The 20,489-nt window shown below is 38.5% G+C and overlaps 3 protein-coding genes across 9 annotated transcripts in view; 2 read left to right on the forward strand and 1 right to left on the reverse strand.

Annotated features, from left to right (window-relative positions):
* LOC135115869 (cell division control protein 6 homolog) lies at positions 1 to 8,277 on the forward strand. Of its 3 annotated transcripts, XM_064032950.1 has the most exons (11): positions 32 to 160; positions 745 to 936; positions 1,160 to 1,898; positions 2,317 to 3,018; positions 3,238 to 3,437; positions 3,906 to 4,066; positions 4,332 to 4,578; positions 4,773 to 4,941; positions 5,308 to 5,528; positions 6,127 to 6,267; positions 7,872 to 8,277. In XM_064032950.1, exons 3-11 carry the CDS (start codon positions 1,160 to 1,162, stop codon positions 7,989 to 7,991), a joined length of 2,700 nt encoding a protein of 899 aa, XP_063889020.1. In that variant the 5' UTR covers positions 32 to 160; positions 745 to 936; the 3' UTR covers positions 7,992 to 8,277. The 3 variants fall into 3 exon arrangements, with proteins under 3 accessions (XP_063889019.1, XP_063889020.1, XP_063889021.1); XM_064032949.1 differs by lacking the exon at positions 745 to 936 and having other exon boundaries at positions 1 to 160; XM_064032951.1 differs by lacking the exons at positions 32 to 160; positions 745 to 936 and adding an exon at positions 410 to 550.
* Positions 5,529 to 20,489, reverse strand: part of LOC135115872 (integrator complex subunit 14-like) — a 15,582-nt gene continuing 621 nt past the window's right edge. Inside the window, exons 2-14 of one of the 4 annotated variants that reach the window (XM_064032958.1) lie at positions 17,434 to 17,600; positions 17,133 to 17,303; positions 12,754 to 12,918; positions 12,414 to 12,497; positions 11,546 to 11,656; positions 11,133 to 11,274; positions 10,895 to 11,010; positions 10,463 to 10,574; positions 9,908 to 10,017; positions 9,193 to 9,321; positions 8,647 to 8,883; positions 7,869 to 7,940; positions 5,529 to 5,661 (exon numbers count right to left, since the gene is read on the reverse strand). In XM_064032958.1, the coding sequence (XP_063889028.1) occupies positions 8,659 to 8,883; positions 9,193 to 9,321; positions 9,908 to 10,017; positions 10,463 to 10,574; positions 10,895 to 11,010; positions 11,133 to 11,274; positions 11,546 to 11,656; positions 12,414 to 12,497; positions 12,754 to 12,918; positions 17,133 to 17,303; positions 17,434 to 17,574 (1,506 nt within the window). In that variant the 5' untranslated portion in view covers positions 17,575 to 17,600 and the 3' untranslated portion in view covers positions 5,529 to 5,661; positions 7,869 to 7,940; positions 8,647 to 8,658. Of the gene's footprint in view, positions 5,662 to 7,868; positions 7,941 to 8,646; positions 8,884 to 9,091; positions 9,322 to 9,907; positions 10,018 to 10,462; positions 10,575 to 10,894; positions 11,011 to 11,132; positions 11,275 to 11,545; positions 11,657 to 12,413; positions 12,498 to 12,753; positions 12,919 to 17,132; positions 17,304 to 17,433; positions 17,704 to 20,489 lie in introns of those variants that run through there. The other 3 variants (XM_064032957.1, XM_064032956.1, XM_064032959.1) reach the window with 3 other exon arrangements.
* LOC135115871 (protein scarlet-like) overlaps positions 19,176 to 20,489 on the forward strand; it is an 18,137-nt gene continuing 16,823 nt past the window's right edge. The window contains exon 1 of one of the 2 annotated variants that reach the window (XM_064032955.1): positions 19,176 to 19,639. The gene's annotated coding sequence lies outside the window, so the exon portion shown is untranslated. The remainder of the gene's footprint in view (positions 19,640 to 20,489) is intronic. The other variant, XM_064032954.1, reaches the window with a different exon arrangement.

Raw genomic sequence — 20,489 nt, forward strand, 5'->3', positions numbered from 1 at the left:
GCACTGGCAGGGGCGGGGGGGGGGCGGCTGCCTCCGCTCACGCTCCGCTTTCCCGCCAAATTCATCTGTGCTCCGTAGCAGCTGTTGTGTACCTCCTGCTGCCGACTTCTTCCTCTGTTGGTGCCTGCTCGTGTTTACCTTTCATTCAACACCATACAGGGTAAGAGGATTGTAGTAAAGTGGACACGTACTGGTCATGTGTTGGTGTATTGCATGTCAGGAGGAACGGGGAAAAGAAAGCTGCGGTGGAGTGTATGTAGTGGGGCAGACTCATGCAGGACGCCAGGTAGTCTCCTCTTGGATGGAGTGCTGCTTTCAGTGTATAGTTCTGCTGGGCTCTTTGTTGGTACACGCTGTAGTATACTAACCCGTGACTCATCGTAAGTCATTGAGAAGTAAAAACATTTAGTTTATTACGCTGATCGTAACGTATGGGACCGTGGAGCCGTGGAAGGTTTTGTGGGTGCCATGATAGGTGTCCTGTTGTCCAAGGCGCCTCGAATCTAAGCCCGCAGGAGCCTTCAGACTCGCTCTCCGACTTTTATCAGAGGTTGTGTGATGTATACCACAGCCCGTTATGAAGTTTCCAGTTGTATAGAATATTAAGGGAGGGGGGTAATTTTTTGTTTAGGATAGAACTCATTCGACTCTTTTAAACTTAGGGGACTTGTGGCATAACACATTGTTATTGTTGTACTTATAATTACTTGCTTTTTCTCATTGTACTCATCTGTTTATTTTTAGTAATTTGAAATAATTGCATGCATTTTGTTGGGAGTCGGGAAGCCTTACCAGAAAAGCAAACCCCACTCAGGGAATCAAACATGGGACCTTCTGCTTGCTGGATGGCTACACTACCCATTACAGTGTGGTATCCTCAGGTGACAAATCACATATCTCCCTGCCCTAGGCCACCTTCCACATGCCTTGACCAGGGTAATGTGCATCCTGCAGATCCTGTTCATTATGCCATATAGGGGCTAGGAAGTCTCACCAATAAGCTAACACATCTGGAGATCAGACTTAGTACCTTATACTTGCATGGCATCTGTGTTGCCTTTTGCACTAAAATACTCCTTGGTGACAGTTCACATTTAATTTATTGATATTTACAACATTTTATTTGTTCATTTACTTAATTATTTTTATTTATTTTTAGATGCCAACCAAACAGGAATCAGTCACCTTCCCCATTCGCAAAACAAAGTCCTCAAGAATCAAATCTGGGAAGTTGGCAGAACAGAGAGAGACACAGGATGCCAGAAGTCATTTATACAATTGTGCTGAAGTACTTTCTGATGAAATAATACTAGATGACTCCAGCTCTCAAGAAACCACATCACTAGATCCTCCACTTGGCGTAAGTCCCAGAGAAACTGTGGCGCACAGAAGAACCTCATCAAGAATTCAGTCCACAGTCCACAGCACTCGCAGGTCATCTCGAAAGAAGTGTCCCATAAGTTATCGTGAAACTAGTGTTAGCCCTCAGAAAAAGCATTTTAATGTATACAACAAAGACATCTGTACTCCAAAGAAATTAGCATATGGAGAAGACTCATCACCAGAACGTGTCTCTACAAGTGATTATCGTGGCACGTCAGTAACACCAAGCAAGAATACTAGCTCAGTCAGAAATGTTCAAACGTCATCCAAAAAGAGGGACTGTGTCACAAGCTATCGAGAGACAAATGCCAGCCCAAGGCGACCATCAGTGAGGGAAAATGGAACTTCAGTCCAAGAGGAAAATTTCACCTCCCCAAAGAAGTTATCCCCAGAAGCTATCTCTCACACATATCCAGGAACCCCCAGCAGATCAGAAACACCCAGCAGAAATGCCAAAAGTAGGGATAAGGATCAAGAACACCTGACACCAACTAAGAGAAGAATTTTGTCACCAGGTATGTGTTGCTCAGCACCATTTTGTCCATATGTTACAATAATTCCAAGGTACATATTAGTGCCTAGACTTCAAGAATGTACTAATAGGTAGCAGTCCATAGCTCCCCAGCTCATTGTTTGATATTTTACATTGATTTTCATTGCCCTCTCAATCTAGGATATCTTTTTTTTTTTTTTTTTTTTTTTTTTTTTTGTGGAATGTTGAAAATCCTTAATAGGAGTTACCTTCAGATGCATAAACTTCAGAACCACTATATCCATCGGCAATTTGTTTTAGGTATATGTTAGGGGTATCTTGTTGACATGATAATTATACAAAGGGAAGAGATAATATGTCATTGTGTTGTCTACAAGGTACCTTGGAATGTATTGACTATTGAACAGTTGTTTTTAATATTACCTTGTTTCTTATTACAGATGCAGCAGATTGTTTTAGTCCCACTAAAAGACTGGTTGTAGTCTTAAATGGAATTCCAAAGGAATATTCTGATAAACTTCCATCTTTGCTTAGTCCATCCTCCAAACACCAAAAAGCCCCTGAATTATCCACATCAAAGGAAATCCATCTGAGCACACCACCCAGTCCATCTCAAGTGAATTCATGTGGTGCATCTCTCATTCCTTCTCAAACGGGTCCACACAACACTTCATTAGTCACCAGAGACTCGCCAGTGTCAAAGATAGAGAAGCCTCACTCATTCACAGTTCCCTCACTGGCTGCTGTGCTTCAGGCTCCAGACCACACTGCTCAGGATTCCAAAGCTACAGAAAAGCCTCACACATCTATAGGCCCTTCACCAACTGCTGTGCCCCACACTCCAGGCCACACAGCTCATCACTCCAAAGCTGAGTGCAAAAGTCCATCTCGTTCCGTCGTAAAGCGCCTCAATATGAACAGTCCGGTAAAATCTCCCATGAAGCCTTTGTTGCTTGCCAGTCCCAGGAGGTCCCCTCGGAAGCTAAACAATGAAAATAAAGCTAGTCCTCAGAGAAGCTTGATGAAGGTTCTTCAGTCACCCTTGCAATGCAGCAGTCCATCTTCACTGGTATCAAGACTCAGCCTGGCCAGCCCCCCAAATTGCAAGAAGAATTTGGCCATGGGTCTTTTCAAACCAAATGGTATGCAGTTTAAAATCTAATATACACAAATTACATTAAAACATGCACTATTTGCAAGATGCAAATGCTGAATTACATTGAGATGGTACGCATGAGCAAAATCATTTATATTATAGAGACAATTGGTATAAAATTTATAAGGGTGCTCCTCTTCCTTCCTTTTCCTTTCCCATGTTTGGCCACCTGAGGGTCTATGACTGACATACTTTTCTGTTTCAGTTAGTGCATACCGTTCACTGCGGCAAAGCCTTAACACTGGCACACCATCAGTTCTGGTGGGTCGAGAAAAGCAAGCAGATGAAATACGAGAATTCCTCACTCACCACCTCACTCAAGGCAAACCAGGTTCCCTCTATATCTCAGGTGCTCCAGGAACTGGCAAGACAGCTTCATTGAACTCTAATCTGGAAAGTTTAAAGGTTAGTTGAGCAACTTTGCTGTTTTATATTCTTGTTGTCTTTTGATATGCAAATTCATTCATTAATGATGATTTTGTTAGTACTGATGTGTGTTTACTCATTACACATTCCATTTTCAATTAGTTAAATGTGGTAGCAGTTGTATGAGGTGATAGTTGGTATGTGTATGCATGCATGGCTTTGGTTTTGCATCATTGAACACTGATTGTTGCTAGTATAACAAAGCATAAAATCCTTTTCTCGGTGCTTACTGTAGTCACGGTTGCCCCAACACATTCCTTAGGTGTCCTCTTCTTAATCAGTCATCTGCTGTTCTGTAGAACTTTCATAATCATTCCATTTAGGATAGATGGCTTCTAGGTACTGACTGATTGAAAACAGTCTAAAGATGCTTATGAATGACTACTAAATTTTCATGTTTTGAATTTATTCTCTCTTGCTCATTCTTGACTGTTCATAAATTCACAGGTGAAAAGAATTAAAAAGGTCTTCCTTAACTGCATGACCCTCAAGACAACAGCTGCTATTTACAAAACCATCGCCTCTGAACTAAGCCTGAGTGTGTCCTCCAGTGAGAGAGAGAACAGGAATGCCATTGAGAAGGCACTTGCTACATCCAGGCACCCCATGTAAGTAGTAATTATACTACACTTCAGATGTACAACTGTGTAGACTGTTCTGCACAAATTGTAGAAGAATATTCCTGTTATGTCCAGGATTTAATATTAATGCATTGAGCATTTGACCTCAATATGATAAAGTATCAGCTGGCTTTCTTTCTGCCCATGTTTTCTGTGTTTTAATGTGGGTAATTTTAGTCATTTGTTTGATGTTTATAATCATAATTGGTCTGATGTTTCAGTATATCATCTATAGTGGTGGTTTATTTTTCAGCCTGTTGATGTTAGATGAGGTGGACCAACTGGACAGCAAGAATCAAGAAGTGCTGTATACCATCTTTGAGTGGCCAGCACTGCCTTGCTCCTCCCTGGTGTTGGTAGGCATTGCCAACTCCCTTGACCTTACTGATCGTATCCTCCCGCGCCTTCAAGCTCTGCCAAATTTCAAACCAAAGCTTCTTCATTTCCCCCCATACACCAAAGCAGAGATTGTCAAAATCATCACCCATAGGATAAAAGAGGTATAACTGTGTGAGCATTAGGTTTTAGATGTTTAAGAATGAAAGATAGAGTATAGTGAAGAAAGTTATATTAATAGTCTTATGGGTCATAGTTTTGGCCACATAATGATGTTTACCTTGTGTATTTGTTATTAATGTATTGGAAGACAAGGCATTTCATTGTAAAACTTCATGAAATTATTATTCAACTTCAGGCTAATCTTGGTGAAGTGCAAGTCATCCGTCCAGCTGCTATTCAGTTGCTGGCAGGCAAGGTGGCATCCATTGCTGGAGATGTTCGGAAGGCTCTTGATGTCTGCAGACGGGCAGTGGAACTTTGTGAGACTCAGGCTCGCAAGCAGGCTGTGCTTAAGCCTTCCAATGGTATAGTATTTTGCTTTTGATTGAAGCATCAATGATGACATGCCATTGTTATTTATTTATTTATTTATTATTAATTAATTAATTTATTTATTTATTTTATTTATTTTTATTTACCTTTCATTTATTCCCCTTCCAAATTTCCTCTGTATACTTCATTAATCTGTCCATCTTTTGAGCACATCTTTCATGCCTTACAGAATTTTGTATCATTACACCATGCTAACATTTTCCACAGAGATAAAGCACCCACATATACTGTCACTCCCAGTGACACCCAGAAGTATTAATCATTTATTAAAATCACACCTTGTTATTAAAAATTTATTAAAATCACACATGTTACTAAAATGCTTTTTCTTCCTACAGCCAGTCCTCAGAAAACTTCCAAGACATCAGTGGACAGTGTTGTACCAAAGATGGTAGAGATACCACAGATTCTCTCTATTTTCAATGAGGTGTACGGGTCCCGGGTGGTGTCAGCTGTGACTAACGCACCCGAGAGCTTCCCATTGCAGCAGAAAATCGTGATTTGCTGTCTGTTACTGATTCTTAAGCATGCACGATCCAAGGATGTAACACTTGGGAAGGTATTTGATCATTCTTTTTATTCAAAAATAGTTAGATATAAAAGTTCCTTATTATTAATGTGGTTGAAACCAGAGCTTCCTATGGTGGTCTGTAGAATAGACTAGTGCCAGTCCTGAAGCCATTGGTGGTCTGCTGGGAAATTCAAGAAACAGTTATTTAATGACAGGGACTTCTCTATGAATAACAAATTTTAGTTGATAATGCTATGAAAAATAAATATTAGTTGATAATGTTAACAATAGTTAATATATTCACCAGACATGTCATACTCTTTGCAGTTATATTATAATGATGGTATGAGTTTAGGAAAGTTTCAAGGATAAGTGATCATTTGTGGGAATGTCTATGCCCACAGTGGAAATGCAGTGGAAAAGTGGTTTGAGTGAAAGGCTGCTTCAAAATTAAGATTAGGCAGATGCATGCTGCTTTTGGACTTGGTGAGATCTAATGATGCTACAGATATGGAATAAATATTTTACTGTCTTAGACAATTATGGCAACTTATCAAAGGCCTCATATTGCATTACTGTAAGAAAAATAATGCTTACACATATAATATATCCTTTGAAGCACTAACATGGACCCATTACTTTCCAGTTTCATGAAGTTTACACACGAGTATGCAAGAAGCAACAGATTCCTGGAATGGATCAGACAGAATTCCTTTCCCTCTGCACACTCTTGGAGTCAAGAGGAATGGTGCAAGTAAAGTGCAACAAAGAAATTCGCAGCTCAAAGGTATGATTGGAACTTTACTTCCTTAGGATATTCCAAATTACTCATTCTTAATCCTTTAGCATATGTTCAATAATAACGACCTTCATGGCAATTTTGTCTTTCCATGAATAGCCTAAGGTAATCTAACTTCAAGCTTTCAGGCTGCATTGTATTGGCAGTATAATTAAAGGACAAGAGTTGTATATATATATATATATATATATATATATATATATATATATATATATATATATATATATATATATATATATATATATATATATATATCTAACTTCAAGCTTTCAGGCTGCATTGTATTGGCAGTATAATTAAAGGACAAGAATTGTATATATATATATATATATATATATATATATATATATATATATATATATATATATATATATATATAATTGTTATATCTTCCACTTTAGAATATTTTCACTAAGTCATTCTTCTACTTTCCTTGTACATGGACAGAGCAATGTGCCGGCAATTTGTGACGTAGATTTCCTGTTAACCATTTATGAAGAGAAAAAACATCAGACAGACAATATGATTACAGAACATTATTTGCACAATTTAGGCAGCCTAGAGTAAAGAGTAACTTAGTAGACTTTATAGTCAGCCATATTTTCACTTATAGATTAATTTTGAATAACTTACCAATATGAAATTGCCTTTCAAATGGGTATTTCAGACCACACAATGCCATTTTTCATTGGGAATCAAAGTACAGAGTAAAGCAATCCCTACTGCCTTGTCACTTTGTAGTATTCTTCTACTTATAGCATTGTTGTATAATATGTAGCCAGGATGGTGTGCAACGTTTGGGCGTAGCCCAGTGTGTTGGCCAGGACAGCTACTACTGAGAACACAACAGTTGTGGTTGCCATGGTATAAGTCAGGCATTCCAGTCAAGCAGATATTGGCTCAGATGGGAGTGTGCATGTTTTTCAGAAGGGGTTAAGTGATTTGTTGAGGAAGGAACATAAGACCTGCATTCACCACATCTCCAGTCTGGCAGGCCAAAATCAATATCCACAATGACCCATAAAAGGATGGCAATGGCCAAGAAAGTGCAAGACAAAGCAGTGCAACTGGATATTAACTGAGGCCTGCCAGGCCAGACACGGGGTGCAGGCAGGCCTTGTGCTTCTTCCTCAACCAGTCCCTTCACTTCTGGCACCTGACAAAAATACACTCATACCTATCTAAGTCAGGATTGGCTTGATTGGAAGGCCTGCCTTGGACAAAGCTACCACAGCTATCATGTTCTTTACTAGTAGTTACTCCTGGCCAACACACTGGACTATGCAGACACCAAAAAGAAAAGGCAAGGGTCTCTCTCTCTCTCTCTCTCTCTCTCTCTCTCTCTCTCTCTCTCTCTCTCTCTCTCTCTCTCTCTCTCTCTCTCTCTCTCTCTCTCTCTCTCTCTCTCTCTCTCTCTCTCTCTCTCTCTGCATAATCCCCTGTTGTATAATAAGAGAAAATAGCAATCTTTGTACCAGATTTGCATGCTCATGAGTGACAGATGGAAAACTTTTTGCCTACTTTGAATTGAATAAAGTAGGGAATTCATAAATACTATCCCATAATACTAATTATAATCCCATTTGTACCAGATTTTGCTGCTCTTGAATGCAAATGAAGCTGAGGATGTCCTTGGCGACCGCAGTCTCCTGGCCACCGTCCTGAAAGACAGAGAAAGCTTAGGAAAACTGTGTTCTCAGCAGAAGAGGTAGTAGCCATGTGTACATCATGGAGAGGAATACTCAACCTATAAACCAGTGCTCATGTGTGCATCATTTTTATTTATATTTATCATCTGAATTCATTACTGTTCACACTTATTGACTTAAGGAGACTTTCCTTTTGTATTTTTTATTGTTTTACTGTATTTCATACCATGGATATCATAAGGCTCAACATGCTGTACATCTCATGGAGAGTTAGATCAGAATTAATAGTTTTAAATTTTCTTATGCATCTAATGTAACAATTTTAATAAAATTTCTTGATAGATCTAAAGCAGTTATTAATTTCCCAGCAAAACTTGCATTTATGTTATTGTTAAGATCAGTTTTTAGCAAGGAAGATTTGGGGAATGAATGGTGCTTGGAGGATGCAGAGCACTTGGAATCAATGCAAATATAATTTTTTTGAAAGAATGGTAGAAGCAACTGCATTCCATGAAGCTGAAACATAAAATATGAAGGCAAAAGAGTGTATATATATATATATATATATATATATATATATATATATATATATATATATATAATATATGAGAAGAGGTATTTGAGATGTGTGGAATTACATGTATGGAACAACTGAGATACAACGAAGTACAAATGACACATTCTTTGTTTTGGCTCTACAAAGAAATCTAGTACTCACTTGCTGAAAGCTTCAGTCATTCCCTGAGTAAGTTGTCTTCAGTGGCATTATATTCTGGCGTGCATCTTTCTTGTCATGATTACGGAGTGCTTCATAGGCATGCTGGAGTTGTATGGCTGCCTCGGGGTGAGCAGAGGAGGGCAGAAGGGTGCACTCCCTCTCCAGCACACTGGCCAGACCCTCCAGCAACTCCCCAAACCCATAAGAAAGGGCAGCACGGCGCACTCGATTCAACTCCTGTCCAAAGATAAAGGTGGGATTAGGTCAGTAAGGTGAATCCTTGTCCCATGCACAATTATCCCTATAGAATTAAATAACATTATTCTGAGCATTATTCTGTATTACAATATGAATAAGCCAGAATAGTATCTAATAGAATGTAGATATTTAAGTTTCAACTGATTTATGCAAGCTCATTTATCAACTAAATTTTCAAGTTACTTACATGTTTATTGTATTTTAAGGCTAAATTCAACAAAAATTATTAAGATGTACTATTCATAGCACACCTCTAACAGCTCTTCTTTCCTCCCTACTCTTGTGTACCTTGTAAAAGCTTTGGGTCTTATCTGGCAACTTGCGGGCATGTCTTAATATCTTCTGGATGTCTGACTGCAGCCCACCCTGCCGCACCCACACCACCGAGTTGAGGGCATAACTCTTCTTCTCTTGAACCTGTAACCAGTGTACAAAGGTACAAAATTCAATGACACAGGGAAAAGGTTAAGATGATTAGATTTCACTAATTTTTCTTTTAAGAACCAATTCTGTACAGCAACAGTATAAGATACGTACACTAGAACAGTAAAGCTTTCACCTCATTTTACTCAACTAAGAAACTTTTTATTACAAAAGGAGAAAAGAATGAACAATATATATATATATATATATATATATATATATATATATATATATATATATATATATATATATATATATATATATATATATATATATATATATATCTCCAAAGGTGAAATTCCTAGACATCAATAAATTAACCTACAAGAGTAGCATGCACATTTGCAAACAGGCAACAACAGCATCAATACTATAAGGATATAGTACCTTATTCATGATGCTGTAGGCACAAAATGATGAAGGTATGCAAGGATGAAGAGTATAGGGGTATGAAAAAGATACTTCACTGCACCTGTCCATAGAGGATGTTTAAAAAAAAAATAGAACCCAACAAATACATAGAATAGGTAGATTGTAACAAGAATTTTTGATGGATAAAGAAATGCAATAGAATGCCTACCTTGAGGGGAAAGGGTGAAGAGGAGTCTGAAGGGCCATAAGGATTGACAGGCAGTAGATTTGCTGGCCCAAGGTTTGAAAGTTTGCCCATCCATGGTATGACATCAAATCCTGTTGGGCAAATTCTTGTTAAAATCAGATCAAGATACTAATGGATTAAGTGTTTTGGCAAATAGTTGTGTACAATTTACCTTGCTGGCCAATGTTACACATCTATATATCAAAATGATCACCACAATGGGTGATGGTTGAGAGAGACAATGTGCCACACCCATACTCACATTTCTTAACACTCAATTAAAAACATCTTCACTAACTCAAAAAAAAAAAAAAAACCAGACAAATGGAAGTTGGACATAATTCTCATATCACATACAAAATTTGATAGATGCTAAAGAAAAACCAAAATAAAAGTATAGTTGTTTTATAATAAGACAATAATTTGCAGCACATTCACATAAAGAAAAATGCTATAAATAAAGTGAAGCTAATCAGGCAGTGCAGAATTAGTGAGAGAGGAACTCTTCTGCTGTACCCATTACTAGGCACTACTCACCAGGCACAAAAAGTGAGAGCATCAAGTTGGATTTCTTCTTGTTGTCTGCCCAGGAATAGAGGATGCCATACCACTTCTCCCCCACCTGACACAAGGCCACCATGTTTTCACGCTACAGTCATACAATAAAAATGGCAACATGTCAGTAATTCCTCATTGCTGCAGGGGATTTATTTCATCACTGGTTTACATAAATTACAGGATTTAGGTATGGAAAATCTATTTAGCCTGTGAAAATAAATTTCTTCCTCTAAAAATCTGAACCAAGTAGAATTAAACACGAGTCAGGAACTACTGGTGAAGATAATTAACCACCATATTAAATCAGGGTCAAGGAGCATAAGGTTTACTTCATCTCAGCTACAAACTATTTCAAGCCACCCATTACACACGACCAAGATTTAAGAGCTTCTAAAGCCTGGAAAGTCTCACCTTAAGTCCTCCATGAAGCAAGACACAAAAGGAAGGAATCTTGCCCTCATCACTGCCACCACCACCACCCTCATCATCACTGCCTGGCTCACTCTTGGGCAGCATCACCAGGTCACCTGCAACAAGGTTCAGAGGTTACTGTGAGGTGGATGTTGTGTCTGGAGAATAATGTCAAGAGAAAATGTTCAGTTGTCATTCATTTACAAGATTGCAAGCATGGGAACACACACTCACACACCTTTGGCTGAGAGAGGCAGCACCAAATGCCTGGAGAATGCAGGTGGAGAGGACACATCACCAGTGTTGAGGAAGCCCAGGACATGTATGGCTGGGTCCACACTGACTCGAACTGCCTCAAAGTCATGGTGTCGGCAGTATGGCTGCACAACAAACACAAGTGAGTAGTAGAGGAAAGTTACATCACATGCATATTTGAAGATACACAAAAGCATGACAATACTCTGGTCATACAATAAAATATATATAAATGTGTAAGGAAATCACATTTTGTTGGTTATCAAGTAGAGAGAGAAGATCCTTTAAAGAACTATAAACATCACATCCACATGAAATCCCTGACATTTTTACCTTAAGTGTTTCACAGGGCAGAAGACTAAGTCTTACAAGCAGTGTAAAACACAGCATACAAACCTGAGGAGGTGGGGAGAGAGTGATGGGTGCTGAGAGATTGCCACAGTGAAGAACACCTGAGTAGGATGAGAAGTTGTTCTTGACGAGCTGCTCAAACATCTCCGTCACTGACTGTGTTAGAATGCCAGGAATTACAAGTTGTGCACTATGCTGTGGATCTTAAATGGCATCTTGTTTTTTGCATAATTGTGTAAATCACTTATTAGTGAGAAAAATAATAAAAAATTACAGCTCTGGAATTAATTATTAAACATCCATAATCAAAACTATTTCCAAAATCTGATTACCATGATTTCAGGGTATGATGGAAACTGCTGAGTAGATTGCTATCATATGTTAAGTGCATCTAATAAAACTAGGTTTCCTTGTTTGTGGCAAGAAAAATTTTGATACACCAGTACAACGCTAGCCATCAGAGTGAATAGAGGGATGTAATATATCAGTGCTGCTGAATCCAGAGACATCTTTAATCCTTAAATATATTTCCAACATTAATATGTATTATGATGGATAACACTAAATTCTGAATTATTTTTGCATAAAAGTGAGCATAAATAGAGTAACTTCAATTCTGAACAGTGAAACTGATAATTTTGCCTTCTTCAATACTGTATCAGTTATTTATTATACAATTATTTGTGCATCAAAAAATATACATCTCATATCAATATCTAAAAATAGCTCACCAGTGAGTCATGATGAACCACAGGATAGAAAGTAATGACACACTGGCAGGTCACCAACACCTGACATGTTGAATGACAAATACCAATACAGATCACAGATGAAAGCAAACTCTAGATACTCATCCCTGACACACAGAACAAGACCAGCAGGCAGCCTCTGTGCACATCCCAGACATGCATACCTTTCTGGTGAGCTTGCCCTCAGGGATCATGATGTCTCCCTCTCCATTGAGCTCCACCAGACGCTGGTAGATGGGCCGGGAGGTCTGTCAAGAAAGAAGGACTAAGTCTGGACCCTTAATTTACATCCAACTTGAGTTTACATTCAAATATAAGAGTCTGAGATGTCATGGAATATTATCAAATAACCTTTAATTTTACCTATTATCTATTCTTACCTCAACAATAAGACAGAAGTAATGCTCACAATGTAAACAATTACACAACATTGAAGAATCACAAACTATTCACTCACAAAAACAACAACCTTGCCTGCACTCCCACACTTCCATAAAAGCTTACCTGTAGGCAAGGTTCATCAGGGTTAGCTATGCAGATGATGCTGAGTTTGGCAGGGAAAGGGAATGGGAGAGGGAACTGGGAGCCCCCACGGGAGTGTGAGGCCATCAAAGTCTTCTGAAGGTGGTGTTGCCCAGTGCCTGCATTGCCATCTGTTACCAATACAATCTGAAAGGCATGAAGGCAAACTAACCAAATATTCTTTTGAGAAAATATGAGCTAATCATGAAAGCTGCCAATTCCCAAGAACCACATTTCTTGCTGTACTATGTCATGTTTAGAGAATATACACTTAAGGAAAGATTTTCATATTTCAACATACATGTACTTCAAACCAGGCTGCACTAAAATAGATAAGCTTCTCAGTGAACAGCACCAATCATCTAGTTACAAAGTGTTTACTTTCATAATGTTGATGGTACGAGTGAGATAATAGGATTGCATGAGAAAAATATTAATCTAATGTAATATTCCTCTCCTTTTTTTGCATATTTGCTGTAAAATAGCAGGATGACAAAAGACAGGAAAAATATAATTGACTCAGTAACAAGAAACCACCAAACATGAATCAGAGATCATAAGAAAAATGAAGAAAACCACAGAACACATAAAAAGTAAAAACCAATTAAACACGATAGATGGAAAACCCACAAACACACAAAGGACATAAAAGAAATAAAACCAAGTAATACATAAAAGGAAGAACCAATCAGCATACAAAGCAGAGACCACCAGCCAGCATGAAACAAACACACGACTTCCAACAAACAACCTCTTGTCACCAATGCTCTCTCCAAGTCCCCCCACTTCCTAACTTCCTGCCTGAACCCAGAAGCCTGCTGCGCTCAGTCAATATAAACGTCCCATAACAATAGACGTCAAATCACATGAAGCAAAAGGATCAAATCCTATCTAGAAAAACAACTGCACATCTGCAGTTAGTAATATGGTGCAGGACAGCCCTCAATAAATAAAAATAACTAAAATTTGAAATAAATAATAAAGAATAGTTCAATATGGAAGTATCTGACAGAATAAGAAGTGCCAGGCAGGATGTAGTAAATGATAATAGGGTTCCTGGCATGGCAACCATGAAGAGAACATGCAATGGTATCCCAGATTCCAAATTTAATTTATTTCATGACACTCATAACATGAAACTTATAACGCAAAAGAAATTTTTCTACAATCTTTCTAGTTTCTATAGTAATTATGTCCTTCCTCTTCTTACTAACATCATCCTTAGCAACCAAGTTATTGGGCAATATTGTGCCTTATATAAATAAAATTCATTTAACTTAAAAGCACAATGAACATAATGAGGAGCACAAATAAATAAGGATGTGACTGAGCAGCTACTTCCTTGACCGTCTGCTGCCTGGTGGAAAACACGGTGGGTCAGGTACTCTGTTTAAACAGGTTTTCAATATTTGAAAGAAACAAGTGAGCAAATCAGACCACAGAAGGAAGTGCTTTTGAAAAAGATAAACCTCCTTACCCTCAACCAAATGACGTTATATCCAATTGCTTATATGACAAGTGAGTTTTTATAAGTTCTTATTTGTACTGTGAGTCTTGTTTCTGTTGGGCAAAAATTTTGATATAAACATGTACATACCACTCATAACTCAAATATAGTAAAACCCTATAACTTGGCATGATAGGGGCTCCAGCCTTGCCAGGTTATTAAATTTTCCAAGTTATGCAAATCCTCCATTCCTCTTTCCACTATTTGCATAAACGAGTCAAAATTTTGAAAACAATGCACTACACAGCAGCAGTAAAAGCTTAAAACAACACTTGCTAATGAAGAGGCTGCTGTAGTCATGTGGCCCAAGCAGAGGGAGGCCTTGTGGCAAGATGTGGAACTCGGATTTTCAGTGACAGTGTTTTCACAATAATACTGCGTTACATTATACAATTACTGCCGAGATGCATGATTTTTTTTTTATTATTATTTGTTTGAATTAAAAATTGATTTTTTTTAATGAACATTTTGTTGCTTTGCCAAGTCATACAAAATTCTGAGTTATACAGTGCCAAGTTATAAGGGTTTTACTATATTCCCTTGAAACCTGGAACATTTTTCCTAATATCATTTACTCGTAAGTGAAATCACTCACTACCAAGAGTACCTACAATCTGATGTACCACTGTATCTGGCATATATTAGCAACAAGATGTGGGCTGGCTTGGTGGTGCAGAGAAAGCTAGCAAGTGGTGATGGAAGAGATGCAGTTGCAGTTAAAAGTAGAGTAACCTGCTTCCATTTTCCCTCAATCTTCAGTCCTTTGATCTTCTAACTACATCCTTACAAAACAAGGTAATTGATAGATTCTTTGATCAAAGGATTAACAATGTGTGAAAATGCTAAATGTAGCGGAGTGCTGCACGTCTATGAAACAGAGACTTGACTAACTTACATAAGAACATAAAAAATAAGGGAAACTGCAAGAAGCGACCAGGGTTACATGTGGCAGTCCCTTTATGAAATATACCTACCTATTTCCATCTATTATCCCCATCCATAAACCTGTCTAATCTTCTCTCTCTAATGTCCTAGCACTAACAACGTGATTACTGAGTCCGTTCCACTCATCTACCACTCTATTTGTGAACCAATTTTTTCCTATCTCCTTCCTAAACCTAATTTTTTCAAGCTTGAATCCATTATTTCTTGTTCTACCCTGGTTGCTGATCCTAAGAATTTTGCTTACATCCCCCTTGTTATAACCCTTATACCACTTAAAGACTTCTATCAGGTCCCTTCTTAACCTACGTCTCTAAAGAATGTAAATTTAACAACTTCAACCTCACCTCATAAGGAATACTCTTCATCCCCTGTATCCTTTTAGTCATTCTCCTCTGTACTGATTCTAATAGACCTATATCTTTCCTGTAATGTGGGGACCAGAACTGCACAGCGTAGTCTAGATGAGGTCTGACCAGCGCCAAGTATAACTTTAATATTACTTACGGCCTTCTACTTTTAACACTCCTAAAAATGAATTCTAGTATCTGGCCCTGTTTCTGGCCTCTATGCATTGTTTTCCTAGACGGAGTTCAGAGCTAACTATAACTCCTAAATCTTTCTTGTACCCTGTATCTACCAGAGTTTCGTTGTTTAATGTGTACCTACTGTGTGGGTTTCCTCTACCTACGCTAAGTACTTCCTACAACTTCGTGAGTGACTGTGCTGTTTCTTGACTACTGAACTTGGTAGTGCCAGGCAAGGGGTGGTAAAGGAAGATATGTGGCATCCTCTGCTGTAATGAGGTAAGCAACACAAACAAAAAATTGAGAAAACGGAATTTGAAAGTCTCACTCCCCATCCAGCTGTGCCAGTACTTACCTCACTCCAGCACTGGTAACTGAAGTAAGGTAAATGACCATACTTAGCATTTGCACTGGAACTGTCAAAAGCTGCTTTCTTCTTTGTTGTTTACATTAATAAGGCAAAATATGATGGAAATATCATTATCATCATAATAAAACTTATAACAAAACAATAACAAAATGCAGCATTATATGTGTGTATCACATGGATAAGTGAATGTCACTGAATGGTATTGCTTGTCTTGCAAGCTGCAATATTTTCAATAATTTACGATGAAAATGAAAATATATTATGTTATCTTATTTGCTGATACTTTAGAAGCCTTAGGCTATGAGAGAGCTTAGTGGTGAACATTGCCTATCAGTTATGGTACAACCTAATGCGACTCTTATAAGAACTTCAGACACACTGTACATCCTCTTCAATGATTCATTTTGTTCAAAGGGAGCTAAAATATAGTTTTCTAAAATTATTTCCTTGTGTAATGCTTTCTGAAAATTGTTTCCTTGTGTAATGCTAACTTAATATTAATGGCCATAGGCTTCATTTTTCCTCATTCCGTGGCTTCTTTCTCACTTCTGAGGGTGAAGTAAGACTCAGGCTGTCACCAGAGTCACTATCATCCATCATTACTTACCAAAAAAAGGTTAAGTAAAAAGAAAACTATATGAAAAAGTGTACTGATGTACACAAGGCAAGGCACTTGCCCACACCTGGGAGGTGGTGACTCACCATAATCCTACAAGCTGATTGGTTATGGCACCTCTCTCGGGCACTTGCTTCTCTTTAGCACAAAATATCTTACTGTGTATCAATCAGTGGAAAGTTAAATTTTTATGATAGACTTCAGCTTTATTGACTCATCCTTTGGACTTTCAGAATATATCAGTTACCTCATAAAAGAGATTGAGTTGGACTATCCGATGCGTGTGACAGTTTGAACATGTGTCGCTTACCTCACTACAGCAGGGGACACCACATATTTGGTGTGAGATGGTAACGAAAAAGGTATGTGCATGACAGGTAAATGTGACAAAGGAAATACCTGGCAAGGTGTTCCGTTGCCCCACTCTTCCAAAATGTGCTGAGCAGCCCCTACCAGCCCCACCTCCAGGTTGGTTCGGTCACACTCGTCAGCTAGGCTGAGAGCATTCTTGATCGCCTCGAAGTCCCGGGTGAAGGGCATCAATACTTTGTATGTTGATGAGAAAACAATCTGTAGGAGCAAAGTTTGTCAGGTTTTTTTTTTCTTTTTTTGGAGGAGAGGATATGAAAAAAATGGAAGTGCTACATGAAACAACAGTCTTAGTGTAAGATGTCAACCATGCGTTAGTGAGAACACTGACTAGTGAAACAAACTCCAGCCTGCAGTGCTGCATGAAGTGGTCCAGCACTATACTGCACCCGAGCGCCGCCAAGTCCCTTCGCAGTAACTGTCCTTCCCCGCCGCCTTCCTTCTCCTCATCCTCCTCCTCCCCGCGGCTCATCGACAGCGACACGTCCACCAAAAGCACTGTCGGCATGGTCAAAAGTTTCCTAAAGGACTGTGGATTTGAAAGACACGCCGGCCAGCCTGCCAACACAAACCCACAGAACTATTTACCTACGGAACATACAATCTCCATTCAAGGTTTGTTAATATTTCAGCCTAGAACAACCTTTTTATGTATCATATACTATTATTCTATATCTCCAGTTAAAATATATATGATATTAATGAGGAATGGGATTTATCAACATGTGTACAAAATGGTAATAACATTTGTCCCAAAACCAAGTTGGTATTTTAAGGCTGTTAGTCTTATCTCTGAGTTACAACAATTTGTCGCACTTATAGTATTAGTCTTGACGTCAATATGTTGTATTATTCGTCCCTTTGTTACACTAAGAAAGTGACCACACAATTTAACGAGACGTCTATAACTAATGATCTGCTGGCTGGAAGAGAGTCATAGATCCTACCATATGCTATATGGACTGTGATCCCACCTCGCTTCACTTAAGTGAAACATGGGCATCACATAGGCAAGCAAGAGTAGGAATCAAGAAAGTCAAGCTCTGAAGGCAGATTATAGACTCAAAACCGCATTATAGAATTGAGACCTTGCATTCCTAAACCTATGGCGATGAACATGTCGCGATGGTGCTGCTGGTCATAACAGGCAATAGAGGTGTCAAGAATGTTCATTAGTTTGCCTTATCATCGACAGAGACTCCTCAAATCCCTCGCCTTGACGAACGACTATTCAAGTCGCTTAGAAACGCAAGAAAATGAGATTCTGTAACAAGTGAGTCATGCAATTTGTCAGCTACCTGTTGAACATCCACATAATCTCCATGTTCCCAATAGGAAAATTAATCACATACTTAGATTCCTATTCCTCCTCACGTCATCATCCAGTCCTCGAGCTCCGACACACTCTCCAAGGTAAGACCATGAACAGCAAACAGCGTGGTGAAACGAAGAGTAGTGAAGGACGACCCAGTGAAAAGAGGCTTTGATAGGTCGTGACCTGTATTTTGAACAATCCTACTGCTCAGCAGGATGCAAGATTTTGAATAATTACTTCTTACTAGCCTAGAGGTTTTGTACATCGTCATCAGTGTATGCCCGCAAAAGGTTCCTTTCCATTACCTGAATCCCACGCACTTTATATTTCTGCCCGGAATCATGCCAAGTATGTTCTCCATCTACCCAAAAACTTCATTAATAGAAAGTGTCAAAATCTTTCAAGATCCCATTCCTCTCTTGATTTCTGGCACTTTTTTTTTTTTTTTTTAAGTAGGAGGGGCACCGGCCAAGGGCAATAACATAATATAAGAAAAAAAAGGCCCACTGAGATGCCGGTCCCCAAACAGTCAAAAGCGATCATCAAAAATTAAGTTCATGCTGCCCATTAAGATATTTCACAGTGATGTTTTCCATGCCTTAGCTGGACTTAACACTCGGAAGACCTTTTTTTTTCTCAAAATTCTGTAGCTTTTGACCAGTGACTACTTGCAGAGAAGAAAGTGTTAATCTTCTTTTTCTCCTTGCAAAATGCAACTCATCCATAACTGATGCGGATCACAATAGGAGTAATTTAATTCTCAAGGCGTTGGTTGTCACTGCCGGGCAGTCTGCTGCCGGGCCGTGTACGAGAAGGTGTTGCCGAACGCTGTTTTTTTTTTTTTTTCTTATTTTCATTTTCATTGTTTCTTCCATCTTAACCGTCGCATCTCTCCTTTATTTTAGTGCTGACTAGGAAAATGTCAATAATACCTTACATCGGATCCAATTACGTGGCCACACTCGTTTCTGCGGTATCTTACACTTAAAGATAATGAGTTATATTATGTGAAGTGTTACTGGACCTTCGTGAAATGCTTCAGTAACCGGTTCCAGTCACAAGGTGTATCCCGTGACCACCGCAGCCAGGAGGGCGTGAGACGCCATTGAGCTGAAGGTGTGGAAGTGTTGAGGCTTGGTGTGCGTGAGGGAGAGCCAAGCTGGAGGGAAGGCGTGAGTGCTGCGAGGAAGCAGCCCAGCCACGCCATCTTCTCATCGCAGAGGTAATTAGGTTACAATGACCAATCAAGGAGAATGAGAGGGGGTGTCAATGGAATAACATTCAACCTTCCCTTAGTATGTGAACGTATGGACTGGGGTAAAGTTAATCGAACTGAATGTTCCTTGGCGTAAATGGAAAACGATAACCTAACCACACTAATCACACACAAATTACCCTACCAACAAGCCTATACTGTCTCTATGCACGAGCAACAGTAGATTACATCTTTCTCCATATTCCGGTACTATGTGAAATTTAAACAGCTTAATTAGGAAATAGAGATCAGTTGTTTCAGATCTCTTAGGTAGCAGTAAAGTTGCGACATGACACAGAGAAAACTCATAGTGGCTTTTGTTCGCACGTTTGTGTCTAGTGATTATAAATTGAGGATAAAAATGATGTGAATTCTTAAGTGAGATCATTCACTCGCATAATTGCTAGTAGAAAGAAGAAAATATTTATAACTGCATCTTGCACCATCGATGCACTGAATTGAATAGGGAACTTTGTTTCTAAAATATAACGAAACATTTCCGGTCACGTCAATCCACTCATAATATATATATATATATATATATATATATATATATATATATATATATATATATATATATATATATATATATATATATATATATATATATATATTATAAAAAGTCCCTAATGAAGTTCAAAAAGAATACAAGTGTGATAAAAGAGATGTATGAACTAAATGCTAATTATTATAAACTTAAACATTTGTGTACTAGCTTAACATGTAGTTAATAAGATGATGAGTGAAAAAAAAAAAAAATATATGATCTCTTCTTCGTTGTAATGAAATTTGTGCTTCCAAGTAAGACATTCACAAA

This window comes from Scylla paramamosain, chromosome 30 (assembly GCF_035594125.1).
Source record: "Scylla paramamosain isolate STU-SP2022 chromosome 30, ASM3559412v1, whole genome shotgun sequence".
Lineage (NCBI taxonomy): Eukaryota > Metazoa > Arthropoda > Malacostraca > Decapoda > Portunidae > Scylla > Scylla paramamosain.